General features: G+C 44.0%; 1 protein-coding gene across 1 annotated transcript; it reads right to left on the reverse strand.

Moving 5' to 3' along the window:
• Positions 1-122: 122 nt before the first annotated feature.
• On the reverse strand, positions 123-17,533 carry DESI1 (desumoylating isopeptidase 1). Its single transcript, XM_074168490.1, has 6 exons — positions 17,251-17,533; positions 7,179-7,200; positions 6,129-6,198; positions 5,372-5,481; positions 4,438-4,560; positions 123-3,268 (listed from the first exon to the last, which is right to left on the reverse strand). Exons 1-6 carry the CDS (start codon positions 17,339-17,341, stop codon positions 3,175-3,177), a joined length of 510 nt encoding a protein of 169 aa, XP_074024591.1. The 5' UTR covers positions 17,342-17,533; the 3' UTR covers positions 123-3,174.
• Between the last annotated feature and the right edge of the window lie 297 nt (positions 17,534-17,830).

Raw genomic sequence — 17,830 nt, forward strand, 5'->3', positions numbered from 1 at the left:
TTCTCTTGCACTTTCCAGTTGGTAGCAGAGGGAAGACGACAACTTCTGATCAGCTGCATTAGCTGGGCAGCTGCGTAGACACCAACATTAAAACAGGCAAGCTTGCTGTATTTATTTTTATTGTAATAGAAAAAAAAAACACAAATAAAACATCACTTTCTGCCTAAAGACGTTATTAACACTTTTAAAATGGCACGGGGGAACCCCAGCAATACAAGAGAGAATAGTAAGTGTGGGCAAAAGCGTTCTGTTCCCTTTCGGGAGTTCAGTTTCCCTGCCCCTTTGTCAATCAGCTGGCTGAAGTTCGTCACCTATATACACTTACATACACTTCTCAGTCTAGTTTATATTCCTATGAGTAGGTATGGCTGGGTGGAACATTGGGGACACAGTCCTGCAATTTACACATAACATCTTTGGAGAAAATGGGTTTCCTAAGAGGCCTACGGGGGTCTTGTTACCCAGTAAGACCAAGAAAATGGGATTCCCTCCTACAGTTCTTTTGCTGTGAAACACAGAACAGGCCCCGAGCCCAGGACACCCTCCAGGAGCTCCTTGGCTATTGCAAATAGTATAAGGCCGAGTGAAATTTTACCCAGTGACCTTAAAGTAGCAGCATTCTCTCTGCAAAGGGGCTGCTCGGGGGGGAAAAGCAGATTACAAAATGCATGGGGTGAACGTCTTCCTCTTCTTTCCTGCCTCCTGAGAGGATGTAAGAAGTCCTGAAGTAAGCAGCCAAGCAGAAAGCAGGCTCAGGACCTCTAAAGTAGTGGACACACAGGGGATACCCTCATTATGCAAGCGTGTGGGGCAGAAACCGTGGCACCAGTGCTTCCACTGCAGGCAGCTGTGCCTGAAGTGATAGTTGGCTGAAAGACAAGCAACCACAGCTGTGCTGCTTGCAGGTACCAAACTAGCATACCTAGATGTTGGGCTGCACTCTATCAGCTTAAGTATACCTGTTCAACTGAGGAAGCTCCAAGATCTCTAACACGCTACGGTATTTTGTGGCACAGTCATGTGTGTATTAAGATGAGAGACTGGTTACTCTTCACAGAACAGGTATATCCTCTCTGGAAAAGACCGGAGAGGATATAGATACTAAACAGGAAAACTAAGCTATGGCTTTGCAGAAAATAAACACCGATCCTTCCTCCAGGAGCACCAAAAGGCATTCATAAATGATTTATTATAGAATGCTTTCTGCAAACAGGACATTTTCATGGGGAAAGGCCAAAAGCTTTGGTATAAACTGATCTGTACTAACTACTACAGTTGTCTCAAAGTCCAGTCCATCAAATGAAATGCTTAAGGAGAAGCTGATGGCACAAGCAGAGTGACAAGAAAAAAAACCATCTGGGCTGTAAGGGCCACTGCTTCGCACTGAGAGCGGGTACACACAAAACTGCAAAAGGACTGACACTGCCCTATTTCCACTCGTGTAGTGACTCCACAAGGTGCAGGGGCAACAGAGAATTTGAAAAAGTGACTAAACTGCAGTTTTCCTCCATTCCATCCCCTCAAAAATATGAACCGTTATAGTCCACGCCGAGTAACAGCATGAGAAACTCATCAAGCTGTATTATTCTGGGAGAAAGAACCCAGCAGAGGAAAGTCATCTCCTTTAGGTATGCAAGAAGTTTCCAGTGCAGGAAGTTTGAGATGCAGGACTGAACTTGCAGCGATACTTTTCACAACAAAGCACTGGACAAAGGGCTATACATTTGCATAGATGCTTTTTTTTCAGCAGCATCTCGCACACACAATCCCCATTTATGGAGCATCAGCAATGTTTTGGGGGTTGTCCGATGTCTTTCTTGCATTCCTTCCTAAATATAATTGCTTCAAAACTCTTCAGGAAAATAGTGTATATACACGCATGAAAATAAATCAGTGTGCCTACTCTTTCATTCCCCTGATCTTTTTCCACTGCAAGTAATTGCAAAGCTGTAAGAATCTTAATCTAGAAGATGCAGTATTGATACAACCTAATGTCAATTTAAGGACAGGACTGCTTCTGCATGTATCCCAATAAACTCAACCGTTCCATAGAAAAGCTTAATTTTACTTTTTCTCATTTTCTTTACATTTGAGGAGACCTATCACCTATTTGTATTACACTTGAGCAGAGCCCTCTCTGTGATTGCTATCCTTTCCAAAGCAGTCAAGCACATGTCAAAAGAAGCTGGAACTCCTACTGTGTCTGCAACTAGATACTGAAGGCAGAATTGGTCACCTTATATTATCATGCAGTTGCCATGCTATCCTTGCCTTACTGTACTGTAACTCTGGCTTGGTAAAAAAACAATAAAAAAAAAAATCAGCTCTTATACAAAGATAAGTAGTTAACAAGGTTTTGTCTATCTGCTGATAAGCTTACATATGAGAAAAGGAAACATTTCACTTCATTTCACTTTCACCTGAAATTTGTTTCCACCACGCCTACTCATGAGATTCTGTTCTTTCAGCTGGTTCTTTCCCATAACTCTTGGATCTAGCATTACAAGGCTCTTGGGAACCTTCAGTTCCAGCCTCCCTCCCACACACCACTAGTCCCATTGAAATTTTCAACTTTTGAGTGCGATACACACACTGTTCAGCTTGATCACCTTTCACACAGAGCTGTGCCACTGCAAATATTCTAATCAGATGAGTTCAGCCTTTCCCCTGAGCAAGTAACATATTGTCAATGAAATATGCAGAAGACTAATCCTGGGACGCCTTCACTTCCTAGGCCACCAGTAATTCCTTTGTCTTTTTGCTACAGACTTCAGCAAATACCCCCATAATATAAGCAGTGACAGGAGAAAGAGATGCAAGCCTAAGGGGATGTTCTAGCCATCCCTTGCGTTTACTCCAAATTGTGTAATGGGCCTTTGAATGCTCACGGAACGAATTCCCACTTATGAGCATGGGAGTTACTTAGAAAGTGTCAGCCTACTCCGACAACACAGCCTTTATAAATTAGTATAATACTATTAGAAATTATGGAAATCTTTTTGGTAGCATTGTCTTACATGCACCCTGATAAATCCTCTCCCTAGGAAATTTTAAATCTTGTCTTGTAACTTCTGTAGAGTTAATTCTGATGGGAAATTATAAAATAGAAATCTGGTAGATTCATGTTTAAAAAGGAAGAGGCCTGGTGAGGCTGGGCACACTGGGTCACTCCTGTTAGCTCTGTCCATTGTGTCTGCTGAAGGTATTTCCTCCGGGTGGCTGGATCTGGATGGAGTCCAGGAGGGGCCTTAAAGCTTGTCCAAAAGGTCTGAGAAAGTAAATGGGAAAAGTTGTTCATCAAGTAAGCTATTTGAGATGTTTCTTTACTACTGAAGTGCACTCACTTCCTAGAGTGCAATCAAACCAACGTTGCAGAAGCAAATTTAAAGAACAGACTTTCACTACAAACTAAATCAAACTAATTTAACCTATTTAAGATACTTATTTATTGAAGAGCAAACTCACTTTAACATAATTTTATATAAGCTAGTTCTGAGTCCTAACATGCCCAGACTGCTAATGTGGTAATACCGTGTCTAAAACCGGCTTTTAGTAGTTTATTCTACTTAAGCGTGTGAACAAAATCCCTGTTACACAACTGCAGTGCTCCATTAAGTATCACATCAGTATCAAAGACTGCTAGAAGAATAGCCTCTAGCTCCCTTATAAGACAGTAGTTCAACACTCACAGAATAATTTCTGTTGCAATCTGTAGCACCTGGTTTATCTTTCAATATGACTCACTCTGTTAGAGACTTTATCTGATTTTTGAGAGATCTGATGTGACAAGAGCCCAGGGTAGAAGACGTATGTCTCCCAAATAATGTGGTATACCATTGTTACGAGAAATTAAGACCTAAATGATGGAGCTCAAATCATCCCACTGGGATCCTCACTAGCCAAGAGTTTAAAAAAAAATAAAATATTGAGCTGAAGTACCAGGCAGGATTTCCTCATTTCCTCTTTTTCATATGCTCTTTTTCCATCCAGTCCTAGCTTTAAGACTGCAGCGTTAATTTTAAAATTACATCTCCCCTGCCTCTTCACAAGCAAAGCTGACATCTCCACTTCAATTGCGGTGCTTAGAGCAAGAGAAATGACCTTTAAGAGATAGTGGTTTCTTAAGAAAAAAAAAAAAGGCACCATTTTCTGAAACTTTTTATGCTTTTCTGGTCACTTATAAGAGACCATCACAAAATAAGTAGTTTAAGTAATGGCAGAACAACCACCTTCTCCTGTCTCCTTAGTAATGCCAGTGCCAGTCAGCACTTGTCGTACAGTGTTGTAAGTGTTGAAGTAAAGCAAATTGCATCCTCTTCTTAATCTTACGTTGGTTCTCAGAGAGAGCCGGCAGAAACTGGTACTGCTGGCTCTGTCAAATGTTTAAGCATTAGCATGAAGCCATACACAGCAGAGAGGAGCAGAATGCATACTCACGTGGCAAGAATTTCAGCTGGAAGGTCAGTGATATAAGAAGGGATTTTTCTTCCTGTCAGGAACTGTGCCACTTCATTACTGAAGGTGTTGCAGTTATGTTCAAAGAGGTGATACGACTCTCCTCTGTGCAACAGGAAAGGAATTGAACCATAGAAAGGCAGACTCAGCAATAAATCTAACCAGCAGAAAAACTTAGACCCCTAATGATGAACATCTCCTTACATTAGCACTTCTTTTTCCACAAAGAATTCTAAGACAAACAGGTAAAGTACAGATATCAATTCATCTTCATATTCAAGTGAATCAGGGTGGAAAATGACATCTCTCTGCATCCCTGACTTTATACTATTTTTTTTTTTTGAAGGAAAAGCAAGGTCAGGCTTCTTCAATTAAAACCACAGAAGGAATAACAAGAAATCACAAGAATTATTGACATTGAAATTTAGCCAGAACACTAAATGCTACTGTTTCCTATTATTTTGAGAAGTAGACTAGACTCTTTAATAGTCAAGACCTTGCTTTTACTCATCTGAAAGTTGGCAGCTTTACCACAACACTTCACCTATGACTCATCGGGCAAAGCATTATTTACTGAAATATTTCATATAGTGCTTTGATTTTCCCTGGAGATTCTCTCAAAAGCATTTCAGGCATTATTCCATTTTATGAAAAAAGTGTGAAAGACTTCCTGGCAGAACGCATTCCCAGCTTAGCTCAAGGCTGGCACACCAGAAGGTTGCCTAGCTGGTAGCTCTTTGTGTATCAGTGCATCAGTTCCAGTCTCATATTTGGAGAGTACCAAATAATACACAAAGCAGACAAAGCTTTGTGAGCAGCATTGGTTTCCTAATACCTTCCTCCATTCTGCACTCCTTGCCCTAAAGGCTTTTTTTTTTTTTGTTATACAGACTTTATAGTACAAGCTGCTACTTACCGGAACATCGACTCCCCCAAAGAGGAAAGATATTCTAGAAAAATTTCTTCTGTAACTTCAGTGTTTCCCAGGTCAACAACTGAGTCTGGGGGCCCAAGAAGTGTCCCTCCCTGTAAAAATTAACAGCCAGAAGACAATGTTAGATGGACAGGCAGAATTCTTTTGGAGGACTCTAGTGAATACAGCTATCGTGGCTTGTCCAGGCACAGAAGGAGGACTTTTGGTATGTTTGTCAAGCAAAAAGCCCGACTGGCCTCCTCTGTTCTCCAGTCAGAGAACAGAACATAATGCAACTTAAGTTTCAGCTTGTATACGTGGCTCCTTGTGATGAAAGTGCTAAACCACAGCAATATTCTGCTTTAGAAGAACGGTCCATCAGTTTTGCCTCTCCAAGAACAGAAAGGTCTGACAAAGCATCATTTTTTTTTTTTGTATTTTTCATCTTAAAAAGTTGCCAAGTCTGCACATAAAACCTACCCATACAAAATTAGATAAGGTGTCACTGGCAATGCAGCTGCAGAAGGTGTCTTGAATAGTCTCTATCAGCAGAAGCAACCCCCAACCTGCATTTAGTTGGGCTTAAACCCACTGTCCATGATCTGTTTTCCTGAGATGCCCTGGGCAACCATGGCAAGCAGCCACAGCTGGCTGAATTCAGAAGCCTCTTGCTGCTTTTAGAAAAGACAGTGACACAAGCAATTCTGATCAGGTAACCCTACCACGAAATTACCTTCTCAGAAAAATAAGTTTAACTTACAGGTGCACAACTGGAGATTCCTCCACTGCCATAGAAGAACTCATCCTTATGGACTATTATGGAGGTGTGCCTGCCACAGAGAACAAAAGATTGGTGAAACAAAGGAAATATTTAACCTAGCATGTAAGTCACTGGTAAATTTACGTGCTTAAGGACATCATGAAGTTAATAACTGAAAGAAAAGGTCAATGCATTTCTGTGAGTAGGAACAGGATCTGCTGGGACATGAATGGATATGGAAGCAATGATTACCAAGCCTACTGTAACTCTGTAAATGGTTGGGAAAGAACAGGCTTAGCTAGGTGCCCAGACATGAAGGAACATGAGAAGAGAGGGACTTTCACAGCGGTACAAGATCTCCAGCAGCCTCCCTTGGCTAAATGGTTGACGGTGAACGCACAGAGACAGAGGGACAGAGCTAGTCCTGCTTCCACATTGACAGAAGTTGTACACGTATGATAGATCCTGACTTGAGAAGAAGGTCAGACAATCACTGGAGATGGATCAATAGAGAGGGAAGATGGATGGACAAAGGTTTGGGGGTTTTTTTTGCAGCTCCCTACACCCCCCCCCCCCTTTTTTTTTTTCTTTTTAAACTCTGGATATTATATATGTAGCAAATTGAAGGGTGTTTTGTAACTGAATATAGCCACCACTCTTCAGTGCCAGAAGGCCTGATTCTGTAATACCTTCTTCCCACCTACTCTTTTACTCTCATGTTTAGACATGCCCACAATTAGAAGACAAAGTGCTTGGGACAAGGACAACATCCTACCCTTGAAAATGGGTACAAGTGCACTAAACCACAATGACTGCTACCAACACTTTTTTTTCATGGGGTCCACTGAGCTTTGAATGGAGAGCTTTAACCAGCACCTGACTGTACATCATCTTACTGAAAATCTGTGTTCAGGAACAGAAAGTGCCTCGGTCTCCCTTCAGCACCAAAATGTTCTTAAAATCTGAGGCATATATAATCTCCTATTGAAAATACTTCCTACACCATACAATGTTTAACACATGTTATGCAATTTAAATCTAGTCACTTACCAGATGCCATCCAGCTGTTTCCCTGTATGCAGAGAAAAGAAGAGTTATTAGCAATGTATTTTCCAGATTTCAGCCTACTTTCTGTCAGTCATTAAGGAACCATGCCTATTATCTCACCATCACAGTAATTTCATCCCAGAATTGCTTCTAAAGAAACAAAATGTCTTTCTTTCAAATGAACTACTCTTGTCCACACTACTGCTGTACTCTTTTCCTCCTATACGCAGAGCTGGCAACACCATCCTATCCTGCTAGTGCTTACCTTCCTTGGGCTTTTGTCTACAGACAGGAAAAATAAACCTTCCCCTAAAATTAAAGTCTTCAGTTAGGACTAGAAGAGTTGAATTTTGTACTGATTTCACAATTGCAGGCAGTTAGAACTGAACACTCTGTGCTGGCTTTCTCAGGAACTTGAGAGAGATCCTACTTGAACATATGATCTGTGGAGATAGTCTCTATCATCTATTCCATGGTTTCTCCCCCGCCTTTAAAAACTAACAGCTTAAGTTGGGGACAGAAGGGCAGGGTTCAAGTTTACAGAACTTACAAAATTGTGTGTTTTGTAGAACACAGCAGCAGCAAAGATTTGCTTCGGGCACCACTAAACTGGTAATATCATTGTGTCTTAGAGAAAAGACAACGATGGAAGTAGGAAACTTAGACCTCTCCTTGTTCACAGCAGGATCTCGAGATCAAACATCTCTTCAAAGGGTCACCAGTTGTTACTGCTCCAGAGTCAATTACTATACCTATCATAACTTAAGGGCTTGGTCCCTGGTATTGTACGCCTTTGTAAACCTGTAGGCAGCAACAGCACGCTACGACGGATACACTGTCACTTTATTTTGCCAAACAAGGTGCGCAACACCCAGAAAAGTGAATTTACAACAGAAAAGCTGTGTTCGTACCCACATTTAGTATTCTCCTGAACCCATATAGCAGACTGAGTGCTCCTCGGCTCTAGCTTCTGCTTGCTTGCAACAGGCTCCTGACCCTTTTATAGTCAGCCTCCATGCATCAGCACCCTCCCCTAGCGGGCCACTTGCCACACCACTGTCCTTTACATCCAAGCAGCACCTCTTCCAACAAGTTTTTTTGTTACTGTTCAGCTTCTAGATATGAGAATGTGATGGGATGATCTGCTAAAGCCATCTGCAGGTTTCCCAGAGTTAGATCAGAAACACTGTAGACATGATAAAAAAAGGCCACTTGAACACAAGAAGCAGTGTTCTAGTAAAAATTTGTTCAGAAAGTGCTGATGGGTTAACTCTTGGCCAACAGGCTTTGCTCTGGTTTGGACATCTGTTTGCATCAGACCAGACACAGGCCTCCCAAAGCCAGCCACAGTCTAGATACTGTCCTCCTCCTTTAAACACAGCCTCAGAGCTGTGGTCTTTTTTTTTTTTTTTAAATTTTTATTCAAATGCTTGTGACGTTCAGGCCTTTCTTTGATATTTTGAGGGCCACTGCCTTAACTCAGGATTTGGCTGCATCCTTCATCACACTGTCAGCCTTGCCAGACCTTAGCAACTATTCCACCAGCCACCCTGCTTATATTCCCAGTTTATGATGCCAAAAGTACACTGCCACTGCTTTTCAAAGGCTGGAATCAGATGCTCAGAAGAGTAAATTATATCACTCATTAAAAAAAAGTTTGGTAAAAATGAAGCTTGGCTCAGTTGCATTCTGCTGCTCTTCCCTCACGATTCTCAAAGAGGAGGCAGAACATCACATGCTAGGCCCCAATTAGCGTATCAGAGGCCTAAAGCTAAACAGTAGCTCGACAGAACAATATTTCACCCCTCAGCCTCCAGGATGTTGGCTTCTCTGCTGAAACTTAAGGGGTCACTCTTCTGTTGGTGTCCAGGTTCTTCTAAGATACCTGGTGTCGTAGCAGTGATGGGGTAATTGTCCCAGTTCCACTTGTTCTATGGAAAGACATTCTCTGACTGCTCTTACCTAGATCAGTGCCACAGCACCAATGGCCTACAGGAGGCCATTGCCTTTCCTTTTCTATAGGCAGAGGGTCTTATACCCTCTTACTTCTCTGTTGGAGCTGCTTTGGTCTCTGAGTGCCAGGAGTGAACGTGCTACTTCCAAGTAGCAGCAGTTCTTCATGAGTTCTTTCTCTTGGGCAGAACCAACTTTCTGTTATCATCATAACTGGCTAGAACAGAGGAACAAAACTGATGAGGATAATCCTTCAAGAGTTTGGATAAATGGATGTTTACATGTCCAAGCAAGGAATAAACAATCACTACCATAATTTCTTTGCTCAAGTCTAAAGCAAAATAGGCACAGAGTTTGATAGCTGCTTCAGACGAGGATTGTATTAGAGTGGAGGCAAGGAAAAGGCTGTTGTGACAATAGAGACATCAGTCAAAGCGAGCACACATGGTTTTGAAGTAGGTGGACTGATCTGTCACTACCACAGATCACAGCCAGGCAGCAAGCATATTCACTGTCAACCCATCACACAGAAATGTAGGTGTGGAGTAGGATGAAGGCCAAAAGATAGTACCAATGATGACAGAAGTGGAACAGTCTGTTGCAACACCTTACAAGAATTTGCTGCCCCTTTAGCCTGTCCCACCCTGTTGTGCTCCTCAATCCTCTGGTTCCACATCTTCCCCATCAGAACTTTCACCTTGTGCTGTAAAGCTGCCAGAAACCAGTGACACTGCAGGCTCATCAGCAACACGCGAGGCAGGGGATAGTGCACTGCCCTCACTTTAGCACCTGGCCTATGGTAGGCTGTACCGCTTGGTTTTATACAGTTCAAGCTCTGCATAAGTGTTAATATTTTATTACACATTTGTTCACAATAAGTCACTGTTTTCCACTAGAAACTTGAACTTTATCCTTCAGGGCAGAGAAACAAACCGTTTCAAGGGCAGCCCAAGCCAGAATTGTAGCTGCCCTTTAGTCTGCCAAATAGAAAAAGAACACCTTAATATTTACTTTCACACAGATTTCCAGCAAACAACAATGAAAGACTTTCCACAAAGTTGCCACTTTGCACCTAAATTCTTTGTGCAGGTGAAGGAGTTATAGCAGATGCTGACAATGTCACAGGTGCTGCCAGGAACCTGCTCACACAATTACAACACCTACTTGAAAAGATCATTGCAGCAAAGGCTACCGCATATCAGGCTGCTCTAGCAGACTGCAGCCAGCAGCTCAAGGAAGGGGACTCTTTCCCCCAATTTGACACTTGTGAGACCACATCTGGAGTGCTGTGTCTGCTTTTGGATCTCCCCAGTACAAAAGACACTGACATACTGGGCTAGAACATTTGCTGTATGAAGAGTGGCTGAGAGAACTGGTGTGCTCAGCCTCAGGAGGGCCAAGAGTCCTTACTGCTGTCTACAACTACTTAATGGGCATGGAGGAAAGAGAGCCTTGTTCTACTCGGAGGTGCGCAGCGAAAGGGAACAGGTGCTAGTTGGGAAATTCCCAACTCAGAGGAGAAAAAAAAAAAAATATCATGAAGGTGGTCAAACACTGGGGCAGAAAGCATGTGGGATTTCCACCCCTGGAGATACTTGAAACTCAGATGCCCAGGGCCCTGAAGAATCTGCTCTCGCCAGATCCACCTTGAGCAGGACCGCCAGAGGCCCCTTTCCACCAACGCAATTCTCTGATTGTGTGAACAAAACCCAAACAGAATTCAGGAAAGGGACTTTGCATTGGACTGCAGTACAACCCTGGGGGGCTCCTTTCTGGCTGCTACACACAAAATCTGTAGCCAACAACAGGCAGCAACTGCCAGGGGAACAACAGAACAGCTCTTGGCAAGTGAAGCTGCTTATCTTCACAAGGCAGGTCTGTCTGAGGCTGCTCAGCTAGGTCAGTTTGTGCCAAGCACTGGTTTGATGATCTTAATGGAGCTGCTGACCTGCTATTTTTCCTTGGCTCCTGTAAGACATTAACCAGGCTGGCATTGTGGAAAACACATGCCAGATCTGCAGCACTAATGACAATAAGGCATCCACGGTAGCTCTCCAGCCTGCTGCAGACAAAATAAAATCCCTTTCTGCCACTGGTGGGCCACTCTTGGTCAGAGGCAGTGCAAGCCTCTCTGATAACGACATCATTGGGCAACCCCATGCCTAACAAAGCTGCCATTTTTGGCCAAATACACATCACACAGAAACACCCAAGACCAAGAACTTTTGGTATGCTGCTGCAGCTTCTCATGCTGCACAGCTGGCTGCTGTCATCTCAACTCCAAACTGACTGAGGAATAACTCAATGGCCACCAGGTTCTGAGGAATTTGGCCAGCTCCCTTTCCTGCTGCTCAGCAAGAATCTCAGTGTTTGTCTGTATCACATAAGAAGTTCTGTACAGCCCTCTGTGGACACCATCATCCTCCTCACAAAGTTTTGCCTCTGATGGTGATCCTCCTCTATGACTCCTCTTGCCCTTCTCTCAGAATCAGACATTGCACAGAGCAGGTGACAGCTCACAACCACTGCCGCTCCTGACAAGCTCATGTAAAGCAATCAGAGCAGCCTGCACTAAGGAGTTATGGTCTCACCTTCTGCTGGGCATTGTCCATTATATACAAAATACATTGCTCGCAGCCTGTAAAGGCTTGATACGCACACCAGCCCCAACAGTATGGCCAAGCAAGGATTGGCACTGCTCTCTTTCCACAGCCAGCTGCCCGAGTGACAGCATGAGTACAGTATTGCTGTAGCTGTGCTAAGGCACAAGTTATATCCAGGCCTTGCAGCAACACTTTCCAATAAAGCTGCTTCTGGCAGCACTGTCCGGCTTAAAAAACACAGGTCAAACTTGTCAGGGAGCCTCCCCAAATAATCCCACATTGCAACAGAGGTTACATCAATAGTCAATTGAGTGGTCTAGAAGAAGGGACTGCAAATACCATCCGGGATGCTGGCAGACATCATAGCGTTTCACGGTCTTCCACTCCTTGCCACAGCACTCCAGACTCCTGTGACACACTGCAATGTGGGCAGAACTATACGCTGGTACTGCCACCAAAACCAACACATTTACTCATAACGTGAGGCTGTCTTTAACTATATAGAAAAGTCTGATTCCCCAGTAATTTCCACTTGAGCTGCAAAAGCCTTTAAATCGCAGGCATTATCCTTCACTTAATACCTACATCAAAGCTAATCCAAATGAAGCACATGCATATAATGCAGAATAGGAACGTGCTGGTGAGATGATGCTCTTTTGGGCATCTACTGTTCATCCAGGTAAAACAGAGAAACAGCAAGATGCCGATAAAGACTTGAAATATTTCAAGGGACAGAGGGCTGTTGAGCAGGAATGAGTCTTGCAAATTTAGATGTACACACTTAAACATATAATAATTAGTGCAGAGAGTCAAGTTCCCAGGTATCAGCTGTCCCACAGACACTGCCTGTGTGCAAGCTCAGCCTGAAGTAAACACGGAGCAATTCAGCTCAATTTGATCTGCTTCCATTATGAGCTAATGCAAGTCAAGCTACCTTGCATTTGTCACAGACCGTGAACGTGGACATGAAAGTTACTGTTATATCTGCGAGAGTTTGGGGTAATAGCTTGTCAGTCTTTGGAAACCTGTTCACATACCTTATCTTTAAGGCCTTTTTTTTAAAAAAAAACCAACCAAAACTTGCTGAGGTGCTTTTATGTATTTTTCCCCGAAAATACTCACTAGAACTCAGGAGGAGATGCCAATTCAGCATAGATCTGTGTGCTTAAGCATCTCAAAGATTCAAATTGTTTGAATGAGGCAGAGTATCATCTGGCAAGTAAACAAGTTTTTTTATTTAATGTTATTTTCCTTTATAACATTCATAGCTCAAATACTTTCATGGTGCTTACGTGAGCCAGAAACTTACGAGAAAAAAAACAACATTCAAATACATTAAGCAATTCCAGGACCATCAGCTTAGTCATAGGAATGTGGAGAACCAAGCAGTTAGATTTGTTTGTTGTACAACTGATTCAAGAGACCATCATTGTTAGGATACAAAGGTATTCTGAAAGAAGCAAGCAAGCCAGCCAGCCCGCCCATATAATTTTAGAATACAATCAAACGGGATTACTTCCATGCTTGGATTTATCTGGAAGGCCAAGCAGAAGGGAGATTAGATGCTCGCCAATCTATTTTACTGGCACGGTTAATTTGTTAATCTTGAGGGCCACATGATGTAGTTTATTCCTGTGCATTTTAAATATCAAATGAAAGTGGCATTTGTATATTAATCCAAATTACTAGACTGAAGGGCAGAAGAGTTCCTAGACATGAAGGAATTATATAAGGAGATGGGCATTTAGTTTACCCCATTTAGAGCTTAGGCCATCCATCCCTGAGCACAAGAACAACACCTGTTCCTCAGCTGTAAAGTCAAGAAACAATAGGAACCTTAGTAATTTTAACAACATATCTATGCTCTGTAATGGATATGCAAGCCCCGGAAGACCCTAACAGACCACCCAAAAAGTAGTGGACTGGTCTCCTGTGGAACTGGAAGCAATATAATTTGGTCAACCAGCATGGGTATTTCTAGCAGTGCATTGCTTTGCATATTGTTGCAACTTCCTTAGGCAAATCCATTAAGATTCCTGCCCTTTTTAAATTGAAAATTATCCTAATTAGTCAAACACTTTCTCCTATGTGCTGCCCAGGGTGCTCAACTGAAGCAAAAAAACTAACGGAGAGGGAAAACCCTGCTTCAGTTCCCTTCTCCTTGAGGAGCCTAGAGACAGCAAGAAGTAGGCTAGTTTGGGGGAGGGTAATGCACTTGATTTTCATGAAATCCCTAACAAATGCTCTGGAGCAAAGCTGACAGAATCTCATGTGAGAGCAATTCAAAACTCTTCAGAACAGGTGGAGGAGAGGCAGAGTAATGTGCTGGGTCTGGAAAGAAGGAACAAAGCAGAAGGTATCTGATTTTAGCAGTTACCTTTTGCTCCAATTCCTTCTGGGCTGTTAAGTCCCTACAGCTGAATGCACTACTTAAAAATGTCAACCCATACATACTCCCAGTCAACTCACCGTTAATTTACACTACATTGAGCCAAAGCTACTGTGTTAAACTAATCTCCTTCCTGTTCTGAGTCACATGAGCAATAACCTCAGTTACAGGACAAGGGAACTTTGAGCGCTGCAAGACATTTTTCTTTAAGACCATGATGCAACAGGATTTTAATCTTCCTTAAAGATTTCTCTGCCTTTGGACATCTGCTTCAAAATCAGCACTGCAAGCTGAACTATTCTGTTTTCCTCTCTACCCTCCACAGAATCAGGTGGATTATATTTTCTTTCTTGAAAACATAAATCTCATTGCATTCAGGTTAACAATTATTATTAGATCATGTAGTTGGGCAGACAAATGTAGTTTCACAGACTGAGAATGGACGAGAGAGAAGACGCAGATAAAGCAGTAGCACACAAAAATTAAATGCGCCACTTCTGATATCAAAGGCAATTGAACTACAATATTTGGTCATGTATACTTTAGAATAGAAATATTCACTGAAAAATTACAGGAAACTCACAGAAAGGAACGAAGAACTAAAGTAGTCTAGGTAGAAAAAGAGTAAACTTGCCTAGAAAAGTGAAGATGTGTCCAAGGGGCACAACTAAGTCACTCTAAAGCCTACTATGAACAGTGCCATATAGCCTTGTCTGTCAGGTTCATCATTCAAAACCAATGGAGAGAACTGATACAGAAAAAGTTCGGATAATGTTTAGTAGTGAGGGCTGATCCTTGAACACTGTACTGAGATAATCCATAATACCTCTGGATCCTATTAGCACAACTGAAGACACCGTGTGGTGATGCTCTCACAGTGGTCAGCCCCATAAGAGATTCATCCCCCTCTGGCAGAGGGATCTGAGCTTCTGTTTTTGAGCTGGCTAGGAATTGATTTTGGCACAATCAATTACTATATTTGTTTCTTCTCTCTAAAACACATGTATTTCAATATAGGCAATGCAAAGCAAAAGCATAGTTTCAATAAAACTTGGCATCTATGGAAGGAATACCATAAATAGAGACAACAAATGTTTAACACTAAATCATCCAAGAAATCCTTTCCTCTTCGGCTTCTATGTCTTTCCCTGGTGATGTACAGTTTATGAACATTACTGACCCAAAAAAAAGGACAAATAACTGATGACCATCTGAAAGTTGAGGTACAGAGAAGTAGCAAGTTTTTGTTGTTCTTCAAGGAAAAAAAGAGGTGCGTATATGAGGCATCGCTTTGCTCTTGGGGAGGTTTCTAAAACAATCTGAAGGTAAGATAGGGCCGAGTGAAAAGGCACAGAAGATACTTAACTTGAAGGGAAAAAGGAACAATGATGTTTTACAGACAACCCAGTCACTGGATCCACATAATCCCAAATATTCTGTAGTCTGCCTTGTCACTGTCACTATGCAGGCCTAGTTGGCCCTGTTCCATGAACACGTCTGAACTCAGCTCGTTACCAGGCAGTGCTAGCGAGCAACGCTTCCCATACTACCAAGAGACATGTTCAGATTTTTAAGTTCTCCTTTCCTTACTCAGACTCGTAGAAACTTAGCACTAAACTGTATCTCAAACAAAGTTTTAAAGTTGTTGTCTGGGCAGCATAGAGAGCACCAAAAATGAAGCAATGCACTAAGTTTTTTTACGTGGTAATTCAGAAAGCTACAAGATCCCGAGACTGCGTGGGTAAGAAGAGAGCTAAAAAAGCTTTCTCTTGATCTATGTTGAGATTGGCATAAGGTTGTCACTGTGTGCAGCTCATTTCTGTACAACTCTTTGCTTAGACCAACACTTTGAAGTAAGACTGGTTAAAATCTGCTCACCTCAAACACAGATAAATTATGCACACACGTGTATTTTAAGATTTATACCTCTTAGCACAAGAAAAAAACATGGCTGTTATGAACTAACAGGTGAAAAGTTACTTCCCTGAGGGCTACAACAGGAGCGACTCTGACCACACAAGAAGTTTTGAGGTTATCCATTGTTGGAAATATATATCTCCCAAAGCTGTTACTGCTGTGTGGCTAACAGAGCGCATAACGATCTCTATAATATTTTCTTCTCAACTTTGCAAGCCTATTGTTGACATGTATGAAATCTCATGCTAAGAATTATTTGGACTTTCATTTTAAGCTTCCAGGAAAGCACAGAGTCTCTTTGTAGGACAGATGAGAGAAGTGAATGCCAACAAACTGCAAAACAAGATTACATGGAGCCATCTGTTCAGACACTGAGCCTGTTGAGAACTCTCATCTCACAGACAGCCGGTCTCACACAGGCCAGAGTCTACATGTAACAGGTATAAACCACTCTCTCATTGCATTCCTAATTCACACTTTCAAAACTTCAAGCAAAACCTAAGTTTCCTTCGCATCCCCAGTTCAAGGCTTCGTCGGAAACATACACGTTCTTGATAAGACATAAAACAGACTTCCACAAACCCTCTGGAAGGAGACGGTGGCCAGTTGCACATCACAAACCGTACAACTCCCAGCCCAGCCTCACCACAACACGGAGCCGCTTGAACTCAGTCCCCTCGTAAACAGCTGAAGGCTTTCTTCCACTTCAGCCTTCCTGCCAAGGCACCGCCAAAGTCGGGGTGTCAGGAGCTGAGCTTTCCCTTGCTTCAGGGGCTAAATAATACTTGCAATTAGCCTTTAATAAATAACGCCAATGAAGGGGCAAAGGACAGGTGGGGAAAAGAGGCCGGGCCCCATTCACCCAGCGCTGCCTCACTGACAGACCTCGTCCCGCGGCCGGGGATGCCGCGGCTCAAACCCACGCTGTTCCCAGGCGCCAGGCCCGCACACCCCCAAGCCGCGCTCCAGCCGCCGGTCACCGCCGCGGCCCGGTGCCCGCGGCCGCCCCGCGCTGCCCGTCCCCTCAGGGAGCCCTTCCCCGACGGGCCGCTCCCTCGGGAAGAGCCATACCGGGAAGCAGAAGCCAGCCCCGGGGGCTGAAGGAGGCGGTTTCGGCCCCGTTTCCCGGCGCGGCGAGGCCGGTGGGAGAACACGAGCCCCCAGACGCGACGGCAGGAGGGCCAGAGCGGGCCGGGCCCCACCGTGCTCTTACCCAGCATGAGGGGGCTGAGGCGCCGGGCCATGCCCTTGGACAGGTCGTACACATAGAGCTTGACGGGGTGCAGAGCCAGCGGCTCCTCCATGGGGCTGGGGGCACGGCCGCCGGGTGGCACCCGGAACCCTGGCAGACGGCCACCGGGCGCCGGGAAGCGGAAGAAGGGGGAAAGGGGCAGCCTCGGTGCCGATCCCGCCGCTGCCGCTCCCGAGCGCGGCGGCACCAACCGTGAGGTGACAGACGGAAGAAGGTAAGAGGGGCGACGCTCCTTCTGCGCATGCGCGGCAGCCGGCGACCGGCTGGGCTGCCCCGTCACTGCGCCGTTATACAGCGCGGCGGTTCCGGGGCGGGGGTCCCGGGGGCGGCAGGAGGAAGTCGCCCTGTCATTGGCTGGAGAGCTGGAGTCACGCGCAGGGCGGGCAGAGCTCCCGCCCACTCTTTTTCCCTCCGCAACCAATCCCTGCGGGGGGGAGGCGGTGACTTCCCGCGGGAGGGGCGGGGTGTGGTGACCTCCCCCTCTCGCTATTGGTCAAAGGTTGCTATGGGAGGCGGGTCCCGTAATGAGTCGCAGGCTGCG

The sequence above is a fragment of the Numenius arquata genome, chromosome 2, assembly GCF_964106895.1.
Source record: "Numenius arquata chromosome 2, bNumArq3.hap1.1, whole genome shotgun sequence".
Lineage (NCBI taxonomy): Eukaryota > Metazoa > Chordata > Aves > Charadriiformes > Scolopacidae > Numenius > Numenius arquata.